At 37.7% G+C, this 21013-nt stretch overlaps 1 protein-coding gene across 1 annotated transcript in view; it reads right to left on the bottom strand.

The window, feature by feature from the left end:
• Positions 1 to 19952, bottom strand: part of ATP6V0D2 (ATPase H+ transporting V0 subunit d2) — a 58190-nt gene extending 38238 nt beyond the window's left edge. Inside the window, exons 1-2 of the mRNA XM_054595903.1 lie at positions 19823 to 19952; positions 10779 to 10950 (exon numbers count right to left, since the gene is read on the bottom strand). Of these exons, the coding sequence (XP_054451878.1) occupies positions 10779 to 10950; positions 19823 to 19952 (302 nt within the window). The remainder of the gene's footprint in view (positions 1 to 10778; positions 10951 to 19822) is intronic.
• Positions 19953 to 21013: the final 1061 nt, after the last annotated feature.

Consider the following 21013-nt stretch of genomic DNA (forward strand, 5'->3'; position numbering starts at 1 on the left):
ACCTGGGAATTCGCCTGGTTCAAAGCACTCATGTTTTGGGTACCTGTGCTCCTAAGTGATGTCAGACCCAGGATTAGTGCCTCTTCAGTTAGGCGAATTCCTTTCCTACTCATGCCGTAGAGTCTACAATGTAGAGAAACATCCTCATTTATAGCCTTTCTTAAATATTTTATTCTATAACTGGTAAGGCACCTGTAGGAATCATGAAGTCACCTAAAATCATGATGGAGAAAGGGACTCAATTTTGAGAATATCCAGTTGTAAAAATAATTTTTTAAAAGTACATATGCTTGAGATACCACTTCATACTGGTCTGAATGGCCATCATAAACAAATCAACAAACAACAAGTGTTGGTGAGGTAGTGGAGAAAAGGGAACCCTAGTACTCTGTTGATGGGAATGCAGACTGGTGCAGTCACTATGGAAAACAGTATGGGATTTCCTCAAAAAACTAAAAATGGAACTGCCTTTTTACCTAGCAATTCCAGTGCTGGGATTATATCATATGAATGCTGAAACACCAATTCAAAAGAACCTATGCATCCCTGTAAATACAGCAGTGTTATTTACAATAACCAAGTGCTGGAAACAGCCTAAGTGCCCATCATTAAATGAGAGGATCAAAAACCTATGGTGCATTTACATAATGGAATACTACACAGCAGAAAGAAAGAGGGGGCTCCTACCCTTTGCAACAGCATGGATGGAGCTGGACAGCATTATGCTAACTGTAATGAGCCAGGCGATGAAAGACAAATACCATATGATCTTCCCTTTAAGTGGAACCTAATCAATAAAATAAACAAGTGAACAAAATATAACCAGAGACATTGAAAGAAAAACAAACTGACAGTAACCAGAGGGGATAGGAGAGGGGGATAATGGAGGAAAGAAGGGGAAGGGCCACCAAGGAACATGGATAAAGGACCCATGGACAAAGCCAAGGAGGGGTGGGATTGAGGGTGGGGTGGGGAAGAGAGTTGGGTGAAATGGAGACAATAATATTTGAATAGTAACAAAAAAATAAAATAAACCTTAAAAAATGCCAACTCTTTGAGGTTCTTTCTATGTGCTCTGGACATGTACATGCTCTTATTCAACCTCACAATTCAATTCTGTACAGACCATGATAGTCACCACTTCACAGGTGAGAAACTAAGGCTGAGAGGTATTCACACCTTGTCTCAGGTAACTGCGGGAAAGAGGCAGAGTCAGACCTTAAAACCAAACTCTGGCTCCCTGTTAGGTTCAGAAAAAACACCTCAGGGTCAGACAACACTTTGACATTTACTTTTTGGTCTTAGAGCTACTCTTTCTCCTTTGCTCTCAATATTGTCTAAGGATCTTGAAAGGAACTATCATACCTTTTCTATTGATACATTTCAAATTGTGAGCTAATGGAACAGTTGTGAAAAGGTCAGATGATGGAGAGCCATAAATGTGGCATGTTAGAAGAACTGTTCTATGGTTAAAAGATTGAGGTATTTAAATATTATTAAGTAGCTGAGAAATGACTCATTCACTGAGCAATCTGATGAGACAAAAGAGAAATGTCTTCTAAAAGCACAGTTTGGTGAAGCTCAAATAAATCCATAAGGAATGTGTCAGGTTCTTTCTGAAGATGCAGTTACCAAGGGCAGGAGTCAAAGCTGGAGGGGTTTTGCACATCCTTTGAGGTTTCTGTTGTTAGATCTTGAGCTGAGCTTGATCCTGTATTACCTGCCTTCCCCAAACCATAGTGATATTCAATGTGCACAAAAAGTAAGACATTCATCCATGGAGGATCACAAGGGAACCAGAGATTTTAGTAAATTTATAGAACATTTGAAATGGATAGAATCTTATTGATGGGTGAAAACAAAGAAAAGCCATGGCTCAGAATGCACACATGACAAAGCAGCTCAGTACTGGGAAATTTCCAAGGAAGTGTCAAGCTTGCCTTGGTTCAGGAAGAGAGGCAAGGTGGGGGTGTAAGGTAACGGGTTGGGGCAATTCAGTGGGAAAGTGCTGACTATCACTGTCTTCTCATGGTCACATTCAAATGCACATGACAGCAGTGTGTAAATCTTGAGTTGTCACTGTAGAAGAAGCCCAAGCTATGAAGCAGATACACCCAATTCTGAACCCACCTATGACTTACAAATGAGAGCTCTATTTCCTCAGTCTTAAAAAGGAAGTATTTTTTCACCTGCAAGTGGTGGCATCAAATTTGCAATACATATGACAGCCTTGATAGAGTGACTTGACTAAGGAAGGTCACACACCATCAGAGGAAGGTGTCTTCCTATAAGCTGTACTTTGGAGGAACAGGAGCAGAAAACTATAAGCCACATCATTTCTCATGTAAAAAATTTGCCATTTTTATATTCTTATTAAACCTGAGATTTCTATATCTTTGTCATTTTACACTTAGCTCTACTCAGCAGAATCCTTTCTAAATGTACCTATTGCTCTTAGAAGATAAGGGGTTATTATCAATCCAGGTGTGGTGTGGAAGACTGGACTGTCTATAAGACAATAAATCATGCTCCTTTATGTGATGTTAGCCCAAAGTGTGACTTAAATATATTTTATAAAACTTGTTACCATCCTGTTTTACATATTGGAGTCCTAGAGTTACCCTTGTGTGGTTATTATTATTATTATTATTATTTTAATCCTCACCTTAGGATATATTTATTGATTTTTGGGGAGAGAAAACAAAAAGAGAGAAACATTGATGTGACAGAAACATTGATTGGCTGCCTCCCACAAGCATTCTGATCAGGGATTGAACTCACAACCTAGGCATGTGCTTTATGATGTTTCCTTTAAGATTTCTGAACTTTAAGAGGTTTGATGTTATCATTTTGGGAATATAATTATTAATCTTGAAACAACACTGGTTAATTAGTCATAATTTATGATAATTGTTTTTATATATAAAAAAGCCTGACTCCCTGTGTTAGATGGAGTTTCTTCAAGACAGCCTGATTGTCTCCCTTTGGGCATGACTGCATAGCAACTAATTTCATAAACTTAGTGATTATAACAGATTTATTTCTAAAGGCATTGTGACTTGCCCTGGCTGGCATGGCACAGTTGGCTGGAGCATCATCCTGTAGCTGAAAGGTTGCCCATTCAATTCTCAGTCAGGGCACATGCTGAAGTTTGCAGCCTGATCTCCAGTTGGAGCAGCCTATTGGTGTTTCTCTCTTGCATAGATGTTTCATTCTCTACCCTCCTATTTCTCTTGAATGAGAATAAAATAAACCTTCAAAATAAATAAAATAAAAGCATGTGACTTTATCACAGGGGCCATGTCCTGATATCAGGTGTCTTTCCACCTGAGAGACTGGGTCTGCAGCACTTTATGCAGTATTTTCAGTAATGATTCTGCACCAGGTGACCAGAATGATAAGGTTTCCCAGGTCACATTTGTCCATGTGGAAAATACAGCTATAGGGACATAAAATACATAATCAGGGGTCACTCTTCATGGAAAGGACTGGGGTGTGTGTGAAGCATATTTGATGTAAGTTAAATAATTTCATTCCTCAGTGAAATTCTATAAAATGTGATCTCTGACCAGTATTGCTTAGTTAGTTGAGTATTGTCCTGCAAGGTGAAGATCACTGGTTTGATTTCTAGTCAGGACACATTCCTGGTTGTGGGTTTCATTACCAGTTGGGGTGCATGTGAGAGGCAGCTGATGGATGTTTCTCTCTCACATCAGTGTTTCTCTCCCTTTCTTCTTCCCTTCCCTTCTCTATAAAAAATAAATAAATAAAATCTTTAACAGAACTTAAAAAATAAAGTGTGTTAATCTACCTTTAACATTTCCTCCTTGTGACCTGGACAGCAGGGCCATGTTGGAAGTCTTTTCCAATGTGTTCATTTTCAAATGAAAACTTTCCTTGATTACATTGATGAATGCGTCTGTTATGTTCCAGGTTCATTCAATCCAACACTAATTCCACATGCTCACTTGGGATAGCCCGGCTATTTGGTCTGATTTGCTAAATAGCATGTTGAGATTCAGAGAGTATCCCCATAAACCTTCTGCTTCCTCCTGAAATTTGACATTTTGAGTAACATTTCTTACTTATCTGAAGTTTCTCTTTTTAAAATAGAGAAAAGGGAAAAAATAAAATAATTGTAAAAAGCAATTAATTTTGCTCTCAGACTCATTTTTTCTTCTAGCAAAATAAAATACTGAAAAATTACTTTGATGTTTGCACTTCCTATAACAGTATATTTTAGAACAATATGATTTCCCAAACTCTTAGAAGCTCTGGATTCTTTAGAAAACTTTCTTTTAGTACTTCAGATTCTCTATAGTCTTGCTCTAACCTGACAGTTCACATAAAAAATTCTTCCAATTTATTTGTCCTTTTCTATATCAGTGTCTTTGTTTCTACTTTCTCTAAATGTAGAAGTTTCTCTTCCCCAACAATTATTAAAAGTTGAGATCCTTCCTATCCTTTAAGACTATAATCAAATACCACATTTTTTATTAAACTTTTAAAATGTCTTCAGCTAGAAGTGATTTTATTCCACCTAAATTTTTATATTCATATTTATCCTGGGTTGAAATTAATTTTCAATATACATTGGCATTAACCATGCTGAACATGAGGAATAGTTAGCTCATTCATTCACCAATATTGGTTATATATCTAAGGAGATAAGACGTGGATTCTAGTACTACTATTGCTGTTGTTCAGTTATGTGCTTCGGATAAGTCATTTCATATCTTTATCTCAAATGCAGTCATCTAGAGATAACTCCTACACATCTTTACTAGCTATAATATCCTTAAAGGCAAGGACTTTGTTTGGCACATTTTTATGGCCTCCAAGAGGCCTGAACCATTGTGCACAGTACACAAACACAATGATGACATTTTTCAATGAATAAACTTTCCTCTCTGTTCATACAGTTATGCTAACTCTGATGCCCCCTGAAGTATACAGAAGTGAAGCTCAGAGAATTTTACCCAGAGCTTCCTTTCTGGGGTCATGGCTGCTTAGTCTTTGCTTTTTCTATCCTTTTCCATTGAGGAGAATTATAACTTTAGAGAGATTGCTCCAACGTTGCCCCTCCTCCAGCCATGTTTGTGAACATTATGTAACTCACAGGAAAATACCAGTGAGGAATTCTTCTTGCCAGTTCCATGGGTAAACATGTTAAGTGTTCATCATTACCAGTTTTTCACACTGTTGCGAACAGTAGTGAGCAGATCTCATCCTTATCATACTCAAAACACTGGTCATAACAGGTTTGAGAAAAATCTTATTTCTTATGACAAGGAAAGAAAAAAAAAGCAGAGCTGAGAGGATAGGAGAGAAACAAGTATGAGAGAGCAATCTGCTAATATCTATCAAAATCTAAAATCTGCATATCCATTGACAAAGCAATTTCACTCCTGGAATCCATCCTAAAGAAGTTCAGGCATGAGAAAGCCCAGATACATGTACAATGAAGTCTGTTGCAGCAGTAAATGAAATAGCAAAGAAATGAAACCACCTAAGTGGACAAAGGGGGGATAGTTAATAAATTACAGCACACCCAACACAATGGAATACATTATTTACTTTAAATAAAAAAGATGTGTATGTACTATGTAGAAAATTCTTAATAGATTAAGAATTAAGATATTAAGGAGCCCCCCACACCAATACCCCAAAACAAAGAAACCCAGACACAGACAACAGTATGTAATTACCAGAAGGAAAGGGGGTAGGGATTGGGTGAAAAAGGGTAAATGGTGATGGAAGGAGACATGACTTGGGGTGGTGAACACACAATAAAATATACAGATGATGTATCATAAAATTGTACATCTGAAACTTTTATAATTTTATTAACCAATGTCACCCCAATAAATTCAATAAATAAAAAAAACTAAAAAATATACATGTTCTTCTTTTCCATTAAAAAGAAAAAATAAAGCAAACAAGATAAGATAAAATGAGGTCCTTACCTATCTGAAGCAGCAGGGTGGATTTTGGTCTCTGCAGACTAGGATGGCTTCACCTCTCTTTGCTGGAACAATTGACTGATGGGGGCAGGGTGGGGGGTAGTGTGGGGGTACAGTACTTTTAAGAACTGGTTAGTGGGAACAGTCATTGCCCCCTGGTGGATGATTGATGCTTACCCAGAAAGCTGAGGAAGAGCAAAGGAAAAGATCTTGTAACCCTCTCGGGGTAACTTTTGTACAGATGGCAACCTAAACACTTCCACATCCGTGATCTTAAATTAATGTCTTTAACCTTTGGGAACAAATTTTGCTGATGTCTTGTGGCATCCGCCATCCAACAGCAGTGTTCTCCGCCAGATTTGCCTCTGGTTTTTACCCCTAACAAACTAGCTAATAAATCACCAATGCTCAAGTGTTATATAAAATATGAAGTTCTGAATTGTCTGGGAAGATTTTTCTAGCCCTGTGTAAAGTGCTGCTAATTACAGGATATCATATTGATTCAACAAATATTCAGTTGTTCTGTATTATTGATTCTAGATAGAGATACAAAAAAGAAATAACAACGAGTTCACAGCAAGAAAGACTGCTTTCTCATACTTATTTCTCTCCTATCCTCTCAGCTGTCAGAAGAAATAAGATTTTTAAAATTAAGACATGTCCATTACTAAAACCACTAGCATTATACTATTACTACTCAACTACCTCTCTACTTCAGATTGTCCATTAACATTCTACCCAGGGCTCTGTGACCATGTGTATTATGTACAGTTTTAAAATATAGCTAATGACAAGAAATATTTGGAATCTCAAGTAGTTTTTTTTAGAAACAGAGTATATTTTAATTATGCTTGCTTAAATAACACTAAGTCTTCTTCCATGTTTAAGATTCTAAAATTAGGAAACAATAAATTGTGGAATCATCACCTAAGAGGAACCATCGACAGAATGAGTCAGAGTCATTCTAGAGACAGCATTTCCCCATACATTTGGGACAAATTTCCGTCATGTGAGACCTGACCCTCAATCCAAAACGTATAAAACCTGGCAGCTTCCTGACTCACTTAAAATTAGGTTGTCATTTTCATCATCATGGTCAGATTTTCTTAATTCACTTAAAATCTGAGCAAACTAATTTTACAAAGCTTACTTTTAAGAATTATTTCAAACCATGATGTCTCTCCTCATAGATCTGTGGCTCCAGCAAGTTACTGCCTTAGAATTTAGTTTCTTCATCCTTAAAATGGTGATAAGACTACTCAGGAGGATTAAATGAGACACTGTGTATAGAGCACAGAGAAGGGCCCAGGAATACTATAATATTCTGCAAATATTGTCGAATACTTTGCCTGTTATTTCTACTCCCACAGAACTAGGGCCATCTGGTCTTGCAGCTCAAGGATCTTAAATATTCCTGACATTGACATCTAATGACCCATGTCAGACATCTATGCAGGATGCATCACAGGTGACACTGATGATTGTATAAGGAGTTGGATCTGACTCAGTCCTAAACCCAAGCATTGTGCATTTCACCCAGCCATAATGGGAAAGAAGAGTCCTGTGAGCAAAACTGGCCTTTCCTTTTGCCTATTTACATTGTGGGTTTCTGCTTAAGATTTTTGTATTTAAGGAAGGGTCTTGCAGATACCAATACACACACTCATGAAAGTACTCTGAGGTGATAAAGCCCAGCTTTCTTAGCCAGCTGTTGGAGGTTGTCCATAGCCTGGCCTTAATTTACTTCTCTGGCTTCCATATCCCATGTCTCTCCCTCCCTTTCTGCACCCCTACTCCAGGCATACTGACTTGTTACTCATCACTCACGAGGTTTCAGCCCAGACACTCAGCCTTCTCTGGCCCTCAAACTCTGCCCATCTCTAGGTATGACAGCAAAACCATCCTGCTGGGAAGATTTTCCACAATTGTCTCAAAGAAACTGAGTAAAACCCAAGTTCATATTCAGTTTTTCTCCCTGAATAATTGTATATTTGTGGATTCTTAAAAAATGTCAGCAGCTATGTTTTGCCTGTGAGTGAAGTCCTGACCCACAGCACTAATGGGAAGCCTGATGGCACAAACAAGGAACCTGGTACTGACCAAGTCTCAGACAACCTCATCCTGTTGCCTCCTCAGACTATGGTCACATCTTCTTGCTTATTTGCAGAAACAGCAGAGGAAAAACTGGATAGCTTTTGGGGAAAAAACACTCATTTGCATCCCTAGTTTCATTCTTTACATCAAAATACATTCTAGATGAACCAAAGTTTTAAATGTAAAAAATGAAACATTAACAATAAACGAATGGAAGAAGAGACACATGAATTTATGAATTTGGAGTGGGGAAAGCTTTTCTACACAAGATAAAATAATCAGAAGTCAACAAATGAAAAGATTGATGATTATAGCTAATTAAAAATTTTCAATGTTTCTACAACAAAGAAGCATAAATATTAAATTATATCAAACTGAGAAAATATATATTTTCTTTGCAACATATATTATGAAGGACTAATTTTCTTAATTTATAAGAAGCCCTTATATATCAACCAAAAATTACTAAATACACCAAAAAAAATAGGTAAATTATCTGTCAGGTAGCACATACAAATGACTAATAAGTTGAAATGATGTTCGATTTTTTTAATTAAAAAATATAAATTAAAGCAAAGACATACAATTTTTTTAACCTGTTGGATGGGCAATTAAAAGATAATATCCGATGTTCTTAACGGTGTAAGAACACAGGTTTTCTCATGCACTGTTTTGAAAGTACAACTTAGCAAAATTTACCAAGAAAAAAATTCCTTTGATTCATTAGTTCCACTGCTAGAAATTTAGCTTGGAAATAAATTCAAGACCTACAGAGTAATAAGCTAATTGCTAACCTTTTTGTAATGAAAAGAGTTTAGTTATTTGTTAGTAAAAGACTGGTCAATTGAGTCATGATACCTACCAAACACAGAATTCTTTGCAGTTATTAAAAAAAGAATAATGTCGACAAGGAAAGTTGTTAGAAATATTAAGTGGGAAAAATTTTGGAAGGTATATGATTGCATTCATATAAATTTGAAATGCAGGTGGATGGGTTGAGTATGTACATGGGTTAAATACATGAATGTAAATATTTTTCTGGAAGAGTACCTAAGTGATTACTTTTGGGGAGGGAACTGAATGGGGAAGCAGGGAACATGTGGAGTACAGGAATAGTTTCATTTTATGCCTTTCTAAACCAGTCTAAGACCTATGCCTTGTATTCACAACTTTGTATATTGCATTTAAATTGTATGCACATGACACATAGCCCAGATACTGAGGACCTTTGTTCTCAGCTTGCCACCTGGAGGGCCTAAAATTTCAAGTACTGGATATAATTTATGAACTGGATTAGTAAAAGTACCATTTTACTACTCTGTATAAGTTCAACATTTTTTAGAATTAAGGTCCTTTATATTGAAGGACTGTAACTACTGGTGACAGAGAAGGATAAACATGCAACACATGTAACCATGATGGGAGCTCCTTATCCTGCTCCAGGGGGAACTATGAAAGGGCAGATATGGCCTGAAGAACAGTTTGTGGTATTTCAGTCCAACCTCGACAAGTGATCCAAAATGTCACACAGTACCTGTTGTCAGTCCCAACAGCCCAAACACTTTAACCATCAACGCCACTTGTTATAAAAGTGAAAACTTGCCCTGGCTGGTGTGACTCAGTTGGTTGGGCATTGTCCCACAAAGCAAAAGATCACTGATTTAATCCCTGGTTAGGGCACATGTTCCTGTCCTTTGTCCATTTTATAATTGGATTTTTTTGTCTTCCTGGAGTGGAGTTCTGTGAGTTTTTTATACATTTTGGAGATTAAACCTTTGTCTTAAGTATCATTGGCAAGTATATTTTCCCATACACAAATATATTTACCCATTTGGTTGGTTCCCTTTTCATTTTGCTGATGTTTCCTTTTAGCAGTGCAGAAGCTTTTTAATTTGATGTAGTCCCATTTGTTTATTCTTTCCTTTATGTCTCTTGCTCTAGGAGACAAATCAGTAAAACTATTGCTGTGTGGAATATCTGAAATTTTCCTTCCTATATTCTCCTCTAGGATTTTTATGGTGTCATGACTTATATTTAAATCTTTTACCCACCCTGAGTTTATTTTTGTATATGATATAAATTGGTGGTTGAGTTTCATTTTTTTTTGCATGTAGCTGTCCTGATCTCCCAACATCATTTGTTGATGAAGCCTTTTTTACTCAATTTTATGCTTCTGCCCCTTTTTAAAAATATTAATTGTCCATAGAGACATGGGTTTATTTCTGGGCTCTCTATTCTGTTCTATTGCTCTATGTATATGTTCTTATGCCAGTACCAGACTCTTTTGATTACAGTGGCCTTGTAATATAGTTTGATTTCAAGTATTGTCATCCCTCCTACTTTGTTCTTTCTCAAAATTGCTGAGGCTATTTGGGGTCATTTATTGTTCTATATAATTTTTTGAAATGTTTGTTCTATATCTGTGTAATATGTCATTGGCATTTTAATAGGGATTGCATTAAATCTATAAATTAAAATCATTTTTTAAGAAGAAAACTGACCACTTTATCCAGAGGCTACCATCTACGTAATCATGTAGATAAATAAGCAAAATGTGTTTTCTAATAGTGGAAACACGGTTCCTGAGCTTATCAGTTGCTAGGGTTTGAATATATTGACGTCTACAAACAATAGAAAAGATCTTAAGCCAAAAAATCCACCTAAGATCCCACCTGTACCTGTTGATATGACCTCATACCAGGACTTCTTAATACCACTTACGTAATGTAGGTGAAAAATGTACTCAGGGGCTCCAGGGAATGATTCCGGAAATATTCAAATTCTCTGCACAGCTTTTTCTTCATCTCAGTGTCAATTTTGGAAACAGTGAGAGGGTTGACTTGATTGGCCAGGAAGTTGCCATAATCAGTGGTCTGGAGATGAACTTTCAGATCTGAAATTGAACAAAACCCAAAGTAGGTTAAATTTTGAACATGCATGAATAGCCTTTACAACAGTAAATGAATTTATGTTAACTTCATGATAAATGCATACTTAATTATTACTACTTTCTTAGATCTTAACATGAGATCTATATATCATTTAGATGAGTATATTTCTCTGAAGCAAGAAATAATTCAATATTAATACGGACTCATTCTAATACAATATACACATTTTCATTACCTAAAAAATCTAGACTTATTTAGCACAGCTGAAAGAACATTAACAACCACCCAGTGCAGACATGGCAAGTAGGTTTTACTGGAGCCAGTTTTAGTCATTTGAAATACCTGCTCAGAAAACTGTTGAAAAGGAACTAAGGCCCAGCTTGATGGAAAAGAGACATTTATCAGTAATGTGGGCCAGTGATGCAGGAGGTGGCAGGGGCAGTTGTCAGCCCCCTTTTATTATAGATGAAGAAACTGAGTCTCAGGGCCTAAAGGGTAGAGTTAGTAGGGGAGCTTGAACTAGGAGATGGGTCTCCTTACTCTAAAAATCTAACATCATTTCTACAGGACCATGCCAACATCCTTTAAACTACAATGTTTTAGACTTCCAGATAACTGAATTAAATTCCAACTTCATTTACTGTGGCTTTGCTCCTGAGCAAACCATGTATTTTCCAGCATCCATACTTTTGTTAATGCTGGCACTACCCTACTCTTCAGGAGTCCCTCCACCTTTTTCCAGAGTTGCCCACTATAATGAATTCTTCAACATTAAAACAATAGTTACCAGTGACTAAATGCTTATTATGTACCAGGCATTGTACTAAGCTTGTATTATCTCATTTAATACTCATGGCAATCCTATGAGGTGGGAATCATGTTTATCACCTTTTACAGATAAGAGCACTGATGCTCAGAGAGGTTAATAACTCGCTCAAGATAACAATGAGAAACAAATTAAAGTCAGATTTATCTCGTTCTGAAGCCCCTTAAAAATCTCTATTTTATTGACAATCAATTAAGTTAGGTTATTAATTGCTCTGTATACAGTAGCTTGAAATCTGTTGGTAGAATTATTTACTCTCATGCATTTGAATTTCAAAGTTCTTTGATGATAACTTCTAGCATAGCACCTGTCACAAGATGTTACATAGTCTTAACTATGTTAACTCCAAAGAGGTAGTTACATTAGCTTAGTTATCTCCTTTATCTCTGGCTCCTTGTGAAGCACCCCACATTTTAAGTGTTATTAAGTATCTGAATACCAAAAATGTCTTTGGCACCATCTCACACACAACTGAGCTAATATAGCATCCTGGTGCTCATTGGATTCTTCATTCAAATGTCGATTAAGCATCTTCTATATGCTTTTACCATAGGAGACCCAAAGATGGACCAGATGTATTCCTCATCCCCAAGGAAATGCAATCTGCTTGGGAAAGAAACACCACAAACAGATGGTTCAACCATGAGCTAAGTTCAGTGATTGAGATCAAGATCTTGACAGATGGGAATGCAGACAACGAGAGCCAAGTCCACAGAGATAGGAGCACTGGAGCTAAGGAAAGTTTATTGGAGGATGCTAAATCAGAGATGAGCCTTAGGTGCCAGGTAGTAGTCAGAGGAAGGCATCCCTTGAATTAGTGCAGGTATGGGAGGTGCCACAGCTTACAGCAACTCCATGTTGTTGAAACTTCAGAGGAGAAGGGGAGGTAAGAAATGAAGCCAGAGAAGTAAGCAGGGGTATCCCAAGAAGGGCTGGGTAGGACATCCTTTATCCCGATGACAACAGGGAGCAGCTATGGGCTGTGGGTTCTAGGACGAGGGTGTTGCAGGGAGGCATCTGTGATTCTTAAACATCTGAGATTCAGTGGCAGGTCTTCGTCCTCAGAATCTGGAGTAGATTATACATCATAAAAGTTATTTATGTGAAGAATTTACTTGCTCAATTGCCTATTTAATTAACTCATTAAAAAAATTATAACTCTTTTGCCATGTCAAGTGGGTTTTTTGGCAGTTCAGATTTTTACATTATTTGACAGTTGCATTCTCCATGCTAAGAGTCCTATAATTTTGCCAAAGGAAGGGATACAAATGGCATTTCTTTTAAAACCATGATATTTTCCTCATGTGATGTATATTTCTTTTAAGCAAAACTTCAAATCTTTCAACTGGCAGAGACATCCTGCAATTAGATGTGTCCAGTGGCCTGGACCCCATAGAAATGTTGCACCGCTGTATGTGATGGGCAGGCAAATGCAATGGAAGGGACCTTCTGTTCCAACACCAAATACCCAAGGAACAGTTTCATTCAGAGTCTAAGAAAATCTTAGGGTCTAAAATGCTTGCTCTCAGACAGTGGTGGACCACCGATAATAATAACAATGCTTGTTTGTGTAGAATTATAATTTTCAAAGTGGGTTCAGTCATTCTTGCCTTCATTTTCCCAAGTGCTTATCTAAATAAGTATCTCTGTGGTCAAATGCATTTGGAATAAACAGGCTCTTATCTGCAGGAATTGAGAGCTTATGTTGTATTCCTTTGAGTAATGTGTGGTACAGGACCTCCCCAGCCACTAGAAAACAATGGAGCGACCCACACAGCACACTTGAGAAAATTATGGTGCTTTTTCATCCAGAAGTTTTGTGACAAGTGGCATATTTTTCCTTCTTTACTCAAAGAGAAAATGAAATATTTTTTAAACTGTGGGAGCATTACCAAATAAATCAGATTATTAGGTCCCAAACATTGAAAAAAATAAAGGCCTCAACTGGGCTCTTACAACAAATATCAGAGTGTATCACAGAGGAGTGTGTGTGTGTGTGCAGGTTTGTACCCAGGGTTGTAATGAAAAATGGGTCTCCAGTGGGCTCAGGGTTCTAGCGATTTGTTGGGCAGATCAATTTTAGAAAATGATGAGAGTTAGTATTTGTTTTCTGGCAGCTTCCTCTCTATAAAAGGGAATGTGCACACCTCTCATTCTTCAGGTCGGTTAGGCAAGGAAGCCCCTCCAGAAGTACCTGCGAAGGGCACCGTCCTTGCTCAGGCCCTGCATTTCCTCATACTCTGAAGTTTCCTCATCTACAAAATGGGTATAGATTCTATGCTTTTGGGTTGTTGTAGGGATTAAGGGAGCCGGAAGTGAGGAACTAGCATGTAGAAGTAATCACATAATATTAATTTCTTTTCCTTCTCACTTACACCCATTTACATCCAAAATAATTTGATTCAGTTGGCTAAGGACTGTGCTTTTTTACTCTCTAACCAGAGATTTATCAACCTACATGTTAAAACTGACCATCACATTTGATAATTACTCCTATTTTAGTAAATATATCAATATTTTTAAAACCAGACTTCTTACGCCATGTTTGCTAATTTACCACCATCTTACAATGATAAACCTTCAAGTCCTCGTTGGTGCTTTATCACATCGCCTGCATTTTCTGCAAAGACCTCCAAGCCTTATTCCTTACACCTTTGATTTAGAACCATGGGCTGCCTACCAGGTCACTGTGGCCATCTCCTAACTGACTCTTCACAGACAGAATGGTTTGAACATACAATGTGTCTTAACCTTAACAATAACTCCTATTTCATAAACAAAGAAACAAAGGCCCAGAGAAATAACCTGTTCATGTTTTGCAAGTGTTGAACTAAAGACCAGACATGTCTCTTGTTCTCATTCAGTATTTCAAAGCTCTACAATCAGACCTTCAAAGTCCTTAATCACGTTTCCCAGCTGAAATTCCAGCCTTATCTCCAGGCATTCTAGTATTGCAGCCAAACTGGCTTACTCTCCACCCAAACACTTTTATTTCTAACTGTAACTTTGAAACAGGAATTATTTTAGGAATTCAGGAGTACAGCAGAGAGAGGAAACTAGTTCTTGTTGTAGACACACTGTTGTTTAGGAGTACTTAGGAGTTCCCAGAAATTTTATGATTTACAGTTTACAAAACATCTTCAGGAAACAGAGAGGTAGGACAGGGAAACATCATCTAAGGAGTTTTATCTTTCTTCTCTAGCATGGAAGTCCTTTTAGGTCAGGGACTATACTTTTTTTTTCCTATCTACACCTTTTTGTCTGTAGCTACATAGTGATTACTATATATGGTGGTTGAATTAACTCCCAATTGGAAAGGAATTGGAAAGGCACAATTGGAAAGGAATAAAGGTTGTGCCCACCATGAGGATGTCATTGTTAGTGAGATATAATCTGTTCCTTTTCCTCCATTCCAAAGAAAGGTGGCTGACAGGAGACAGTAAAGGGGGATCCCCGAGTCTTCTCACCATACCTGAGAGCTATGCACACTTCTACCATATATTTTAGAAAAGAGTATTTTTACTAAATTCTGGAGCTCTGAGGTATTTCTTGTACCACCTTGTTTTTCTTGAAGAGGAAATAATATTTATAACAGCCTTATTTATAATTTAAAAAATCTGATGAAAATAGAGGTGTTGGCCTGGCAAGACCCAGAAGAACCTCAAGTGCATCTTAGTCAGTGGAACAACCACTCTGAAAAGGCTGCAGACTGTGATTCCAGCTCTGACCTTTTGCAAAAGGCCACACTTTGGAGACAATAGAGAGATCAGTGGTCTCAGGGGTGAAGGTTGAGGAGGGTTTTCAGGGCAATGAACCTAAAACTGCTCTAAAAACTAACATCTTAATACGAATATGATGGTGGTAATTCTTTTACAGAATACTTTCTGCTCCTTCACCATTATTATTTTGGTTCAAGTCTCTATTAAAGAATTCAAAGGTTTCTGTGTGGATACAGCCTCCAGGCAGCACCCAGTGCACAGGCCTTGAGATCAACTTCCCTCTCTGGTTCCTGGGAAGACTGAGTCAAAGCTTCTCAGGATGGACTCTGTGCACTGTCGGTAAGGGGCAGGCCTAGGAATAAATGAATACTTCTGACAACACTCGTTCAATTTTTCACAAATACGAATACTGGGTCTTTTCAAAGCTAGTATGGATGATCTTCATGTTCTCTCTTCCAAATTCCAAACCTTATGTGTTCCTTGTAAATGGCTCTGGAACAATTTGCTGATAACAAGACACCTTTCTTTTAAAGACTAGAAGACTTATCTTTACCAAGTTAGCTTTTCTGTTAGAGAAAGTGTCTGCTTCAGCACACAGCACCCTCATGACACTGTTACCCCTACTCTTGTTTATCTATCATTTTATGGTGGATATTGTATGCAGAAGTAAACAAAATCCCAAAGTTCTTAACTTCTAATAAGGCAGCTGGGAAGGTGGCTGTGTTTCTCTCAATGCATTTTCAGATGCAACAGGTACATTGACATTCACAAGTTAATTACTAACCATACTGTGAAATAATCAGGCAGAGTGGACATTATTTTCTATGTCACAATGGAGCTGTCAGTGATTGGGACCTATTCATGGAGCTTCAACTCATGCTCAGGGATAAATATTTCAGTGAACAACAGACACAGATATATCCCTGTCCTCCATCCCCAACAATAGTGTTAGATTAGTCATGGCCTCTGTTTCCTCAGCTTATAACCAAGGACATGTAATCTTTATTTTATTTAGACTCATTTTCTCAGCAGTCATTATAATTTATAGTTTCATGATTCACACTGATATTCCTAAGAGTCCCCAAACCATAGATTGGCACTGATTCAAACATAGTTGTGCAATTGAAAAAATACGGTTTTGGGAGGAAAGAGACACGAGATGCAAAGACAACAAAGCCACAGTGTGTGTAGAGAGTCTTCAGCCAGGGTGCAGGGATGACTTTGGTGGTCCTCCACTCCCAACATCATATGGAGAATTCTCTGTGTGTGTACCTGTGTGTATTTTACTAAAAAGATTCCTTCTTCAAGTCTTCAAGAGTCTGAAAGCTTTCTTTCCCTCCCAATTTGAAGCTGACAGTCGTTCTTCCTTGAATATTTTTAGTGAGTAGGCTAAAGCCTTATTGCCTATCTTGAAGACATTTACTGTATTGCGTTTAAATCTGCATATTTTAACCCATTGAAAAGCTTGCCTTAAAACTAATCAGAACTTATTCAAATTACTTCTCTCAGAAACAGTCTTTCTGTCCTGTGTTCATTAATTTTTCTACCTCAATTTATGCAGATTTTCTATACATGATTGAGAAACCCTGCAGTCCCCAAACTCCTAATATAATATCCTAAAGTGATTTAGGAGCTGGGATTATGTTGTGATTATTTGTAGCCAACAGAGTTAGTTAGCATCTGGAAGTTTTTTCTGGCTCTTTAAATTGCTAATGGGAGGAGATGGTCCATTTCAGCCTGGGCAGGTTGGCCTTTGCTCTTGGCTGTAACTGGTCAGAGCCATAAACAAATGATCTCAGGACCCTCAGCTCCACTTGAGAAGCTTGCAAAGTCACCTTCACATTTTTTTCTGCTTTGTCTTTGCTTTCTGCTACTTTTCCTGGCAGTCTGGACCCTTACTGCTTTCTTGCTTTTTCTAAAATAATTTGGAAGTTGGAAACAACCTTCTTATGGACACATTACAGTACTGATTTTATTATGTTTCAAAATGAGTCAGTGTAGCTGTTTTTAAGAATAAAAATACTATATCATAGATGTGACATCTTTGGTAAGAATTTGAAAATATTGAAGCTTAAAGATAATTTCCAGAGAGGGGAAAATGGGGGGGTGTCAAATAATAGAAAGTTTTGATTTTACAAGATGGATAAGTGCCGGGGATCTACAGTACAGCATAGAGCCTATAGTTTATAACCCCCGACTCCCTGGCAAATAATAATAACGAAGCTGGAGGAGACATTTAGAGGTGATAGATAGATTTAAAGCACATATTGTAGTGATGGTTTCTCATATATTTATCTCTAAATTCATCAAGTTATATATATTTAATATATACAGCTTTTTGTATATCAATCATACCTTAATAAGGTGGTTTCAAAAAACAGCTAATTTCCATTTACAAAGTGTTTCACAATTCTGACAACATTCTCTCATATATAACCTCATTTATGTCTCCAAACAACTTGACAAAGCAGATGTTACCTTTGCATTTTATGAGTGAGAACTCTGCTCAGCCTGGAGCCCCAGGTCACCTACCTGCACCTGGCAGAGGTGAAAGACCTTTGGGTCAGGCCTCACTGTGGTTTATTTTAAGCTTCAGTTAAAGAGAAACTTCAAATAAACTAAAATAAGCTCTATGAATAGATATTGAGAAACTGGGAATAGAAAGAATTTCTCTGGACTAAGGTTCTTAGCCTTTTTTTTTTTTTGGCCATAGATCCCTGGGCAATTTGGTGATGTCTTTCTCCAAATAATATTTATAAATATGTAGAATAAAAATAGATACGATTTCAAAGGAAACCAAATATATTACAATATAGTTATCAAGATATTTTATTTACTTATTTATTTATTATTTTTGGTGGAGAGGCATAAGCAACTGAAATTTATTGTATTAAAATTTTGAAGGCTAGGCATGCAAGTTTAAGGTGTTGGCAGGGCTGATTCCTTCTGAAAGATTTGGAGGATGATCATTTTCACTTCTCTCCCATGTATTTTTGGCACTTTGGTTTATACAATATAACTATCATCTGGATTTTTGCCTTCATCTTCACATGGTTATCTCCCTTTGTGCATGTATATATCCAAATTTCACCCTTTTTATAAGGATAACTTAAATTAGGGTAGGGATCTACCCTAATCCAGTATGGTCACATCTTAACTCATTACATCGGCATTGATACTATTTCCAAATAAGGTCATATTTTGAGGGACCAGGCATTAGACCTTCAATGATGAATTTTGGAAGAACGTAATTCAACCCATAACACTACATTTGGATTACTTGTTATTTGGGCGGGAAAAAAGATGTTACAGTCTTCTTAAGCCAGCAATAGACTCTTTTCTTAAAAAGTGTAGAACACTAACTTCAAGGGACATCCTGTGCAATGACAGAAATCATGTGAGTTAACAAATCTTTGTGATGAGTATAAAAATAGGCACGATGCAGAGTTTTTAACTGGGAAATATTAGTGGAGTTTGTAACTAACTCAGATACTTAGGATGAGATAGCGAGGGTGGTGTTTGAAGGTGACTTTTTTTCTCACAGACTTACAATCCAGGTTTATTAGACATTCTATCTTGACATAGTTTCTACAGATTTCTCTGATCGCTGGCTGTATAAGGGGTGAGGAGAAGGCTGTCCACAGAGTCAGGAAAGATGTCAGGATTAGAATCCTCTCTCCGAACCTCACAGAGACAGGGTTAGGGGGTTAGCCTGGGTTGAAAGGGTTTAGCCTTCTGCTGCCCACCGTTCCCCTAGTTGTAAGTCTTAGGAGGCAGAGGAGAAAGAGAAACAGATAATGTCCCCATATGGGCCACCAAAATGTTAGGGTGGTCAGCGACATGGGCTGTGAAAGAATTCACAAAGAAAAGAAGGTACAAAGAGTAAAGTTTTTATTTTACTTTCCCAATAGAGGGAAAAAGCTAAGTGTAGAGATACACACCAGCCAGATACAAGATATTTTAAAATATATAATACTGTGCTCCTTTATTAAGACATTAAATATCACAATTAAGGGATGAGAGCAGTCTTTTCCATAATTTTGAAAAAAATAACTGATATAAGGATCTGAACTCTATAAGGACCTGAAAATACCAGAACTGTATAAGGATCTGAAAATACTGACTTTCTATTGGTAAGATTTCACTTAGAGAATACTGAACACAGAGATGTGATTGTTTTTCTGATCCAAGTTCATGGACCCTTGAATTCTGGACCTTTGGGATTAAGATCCTGCTCTGGGCTCTCAGGCCCTGGGACCAGTCCCTCCCGTAAGTCCTTGAGGGCCAGAGTCATTATTTCATCTCTAACCTGTGAGAAGATTAACTTACCCTCCAGGGTCTCACACTGGACCAGGTTGATGTAGTCCTGCTGGGTCAGGAGGCCAGTCTTGCACCCTCGCACCAGGCCCTCCAGGTAGCCATGGTCCACATTGAAGCATAGCTCAGCAACTTCCAGCATGGGGACAGGTCAAGCAGGTCAGGCTGGGACAGCAGTGTCCTGGGAGCCCCAAAGACGTGTACTGGTGTGAGAGTGCTGGCTGGCACAGGATTATCAGGAAGCTGTCCAGCAGCTGATAGTCAGGCTTTTGGTGACTAGTTTCCTCCTGTTTCAGTGGCTTTGAACATAGAGTGCTCAGTCTTATTTACAGTAACAGTGAATAAGCTTTATAACACATCAACCCAGGAAGCCACAACTACAAGGAGGAAGGAGTGGGTCAGGGCTGGTTCTGTCCCACACAGAGCCACAGGCCCCTTCCCAGCTTTGCTATTGGAAGGGGAAAAACAGCTGAATATTTTGTAAACATCTCCCTCTTCCCAGTTGAGATTTCAAATGTAAATTACATTTGTCCTCATTTTCTTCAGGAATATTAATGTAAAGAAAGAGGAGGCCTTTTTTAAAAAAAAATTATGTTATGCAAATACATCCGTTATGAACAGGCAGACTGAAGAATCCCGAGAAGTTAATCTGGCATTTTTTGTTTGTTTTTCTTTAAACTTTAAAACTTTTTGTTAAGAGATATTTCAAACATACACACAAAAAAGCAATGCCATAATTAATCACTATGGATCCATCACCCAGCTTCAGTCATGTGCTCTTGGCCAATGTTGGGACAGCTTTGCATCAGGCTTTCTCTGTAAAGGGCCAGATAGTAAATATTTCTGGCTTAGTGGGTTCATAGAGTCTCTGTTGCAATCAGTCAACATGGCCATAGTACAGAAAGCAGCTACAGACCACACAGAAATGAATGGGTATGACAGAGTTCCAACCAAACTTTCTTTACAAAAACAGCTGATGGGCCAGACTTGGCCTCTGACCCACTGTTTTCCAAACCCTGATCTCTGACCTTGGCCCCTTCCTTCCCACAGTGAATCATTGTCACGTAAATCCAAGATATCCTGTTATTTTATCCATAAATATTTCAGTAAGTGTCTCTAAAAGATAAAGACCCTTTTACAGTATAATAATACAATTATTACTTAATATTAAATATATTTTCAATGTTCAAATTTTCTCAACAT

This window comes from Pteronotus mesoamericanus, unplaced genomic scaffold (assembly GCF_021234165.1).
Source record: "Pteronotus mesoamericanus isolate MK-2021 breed Mesoamerican mustached bat unplaced genomic scaffold, CSHL_Meso_final scaffold_54, whole genome shotgun sequence".
NCBI classification, from domain to species: domain Eukaryota; kingdom Metazoa; phylum Chordata; class Mammalia; order Chiroptera; family Mormoopidae; genus Pteronotus; species Pteronotus mesoamericanus.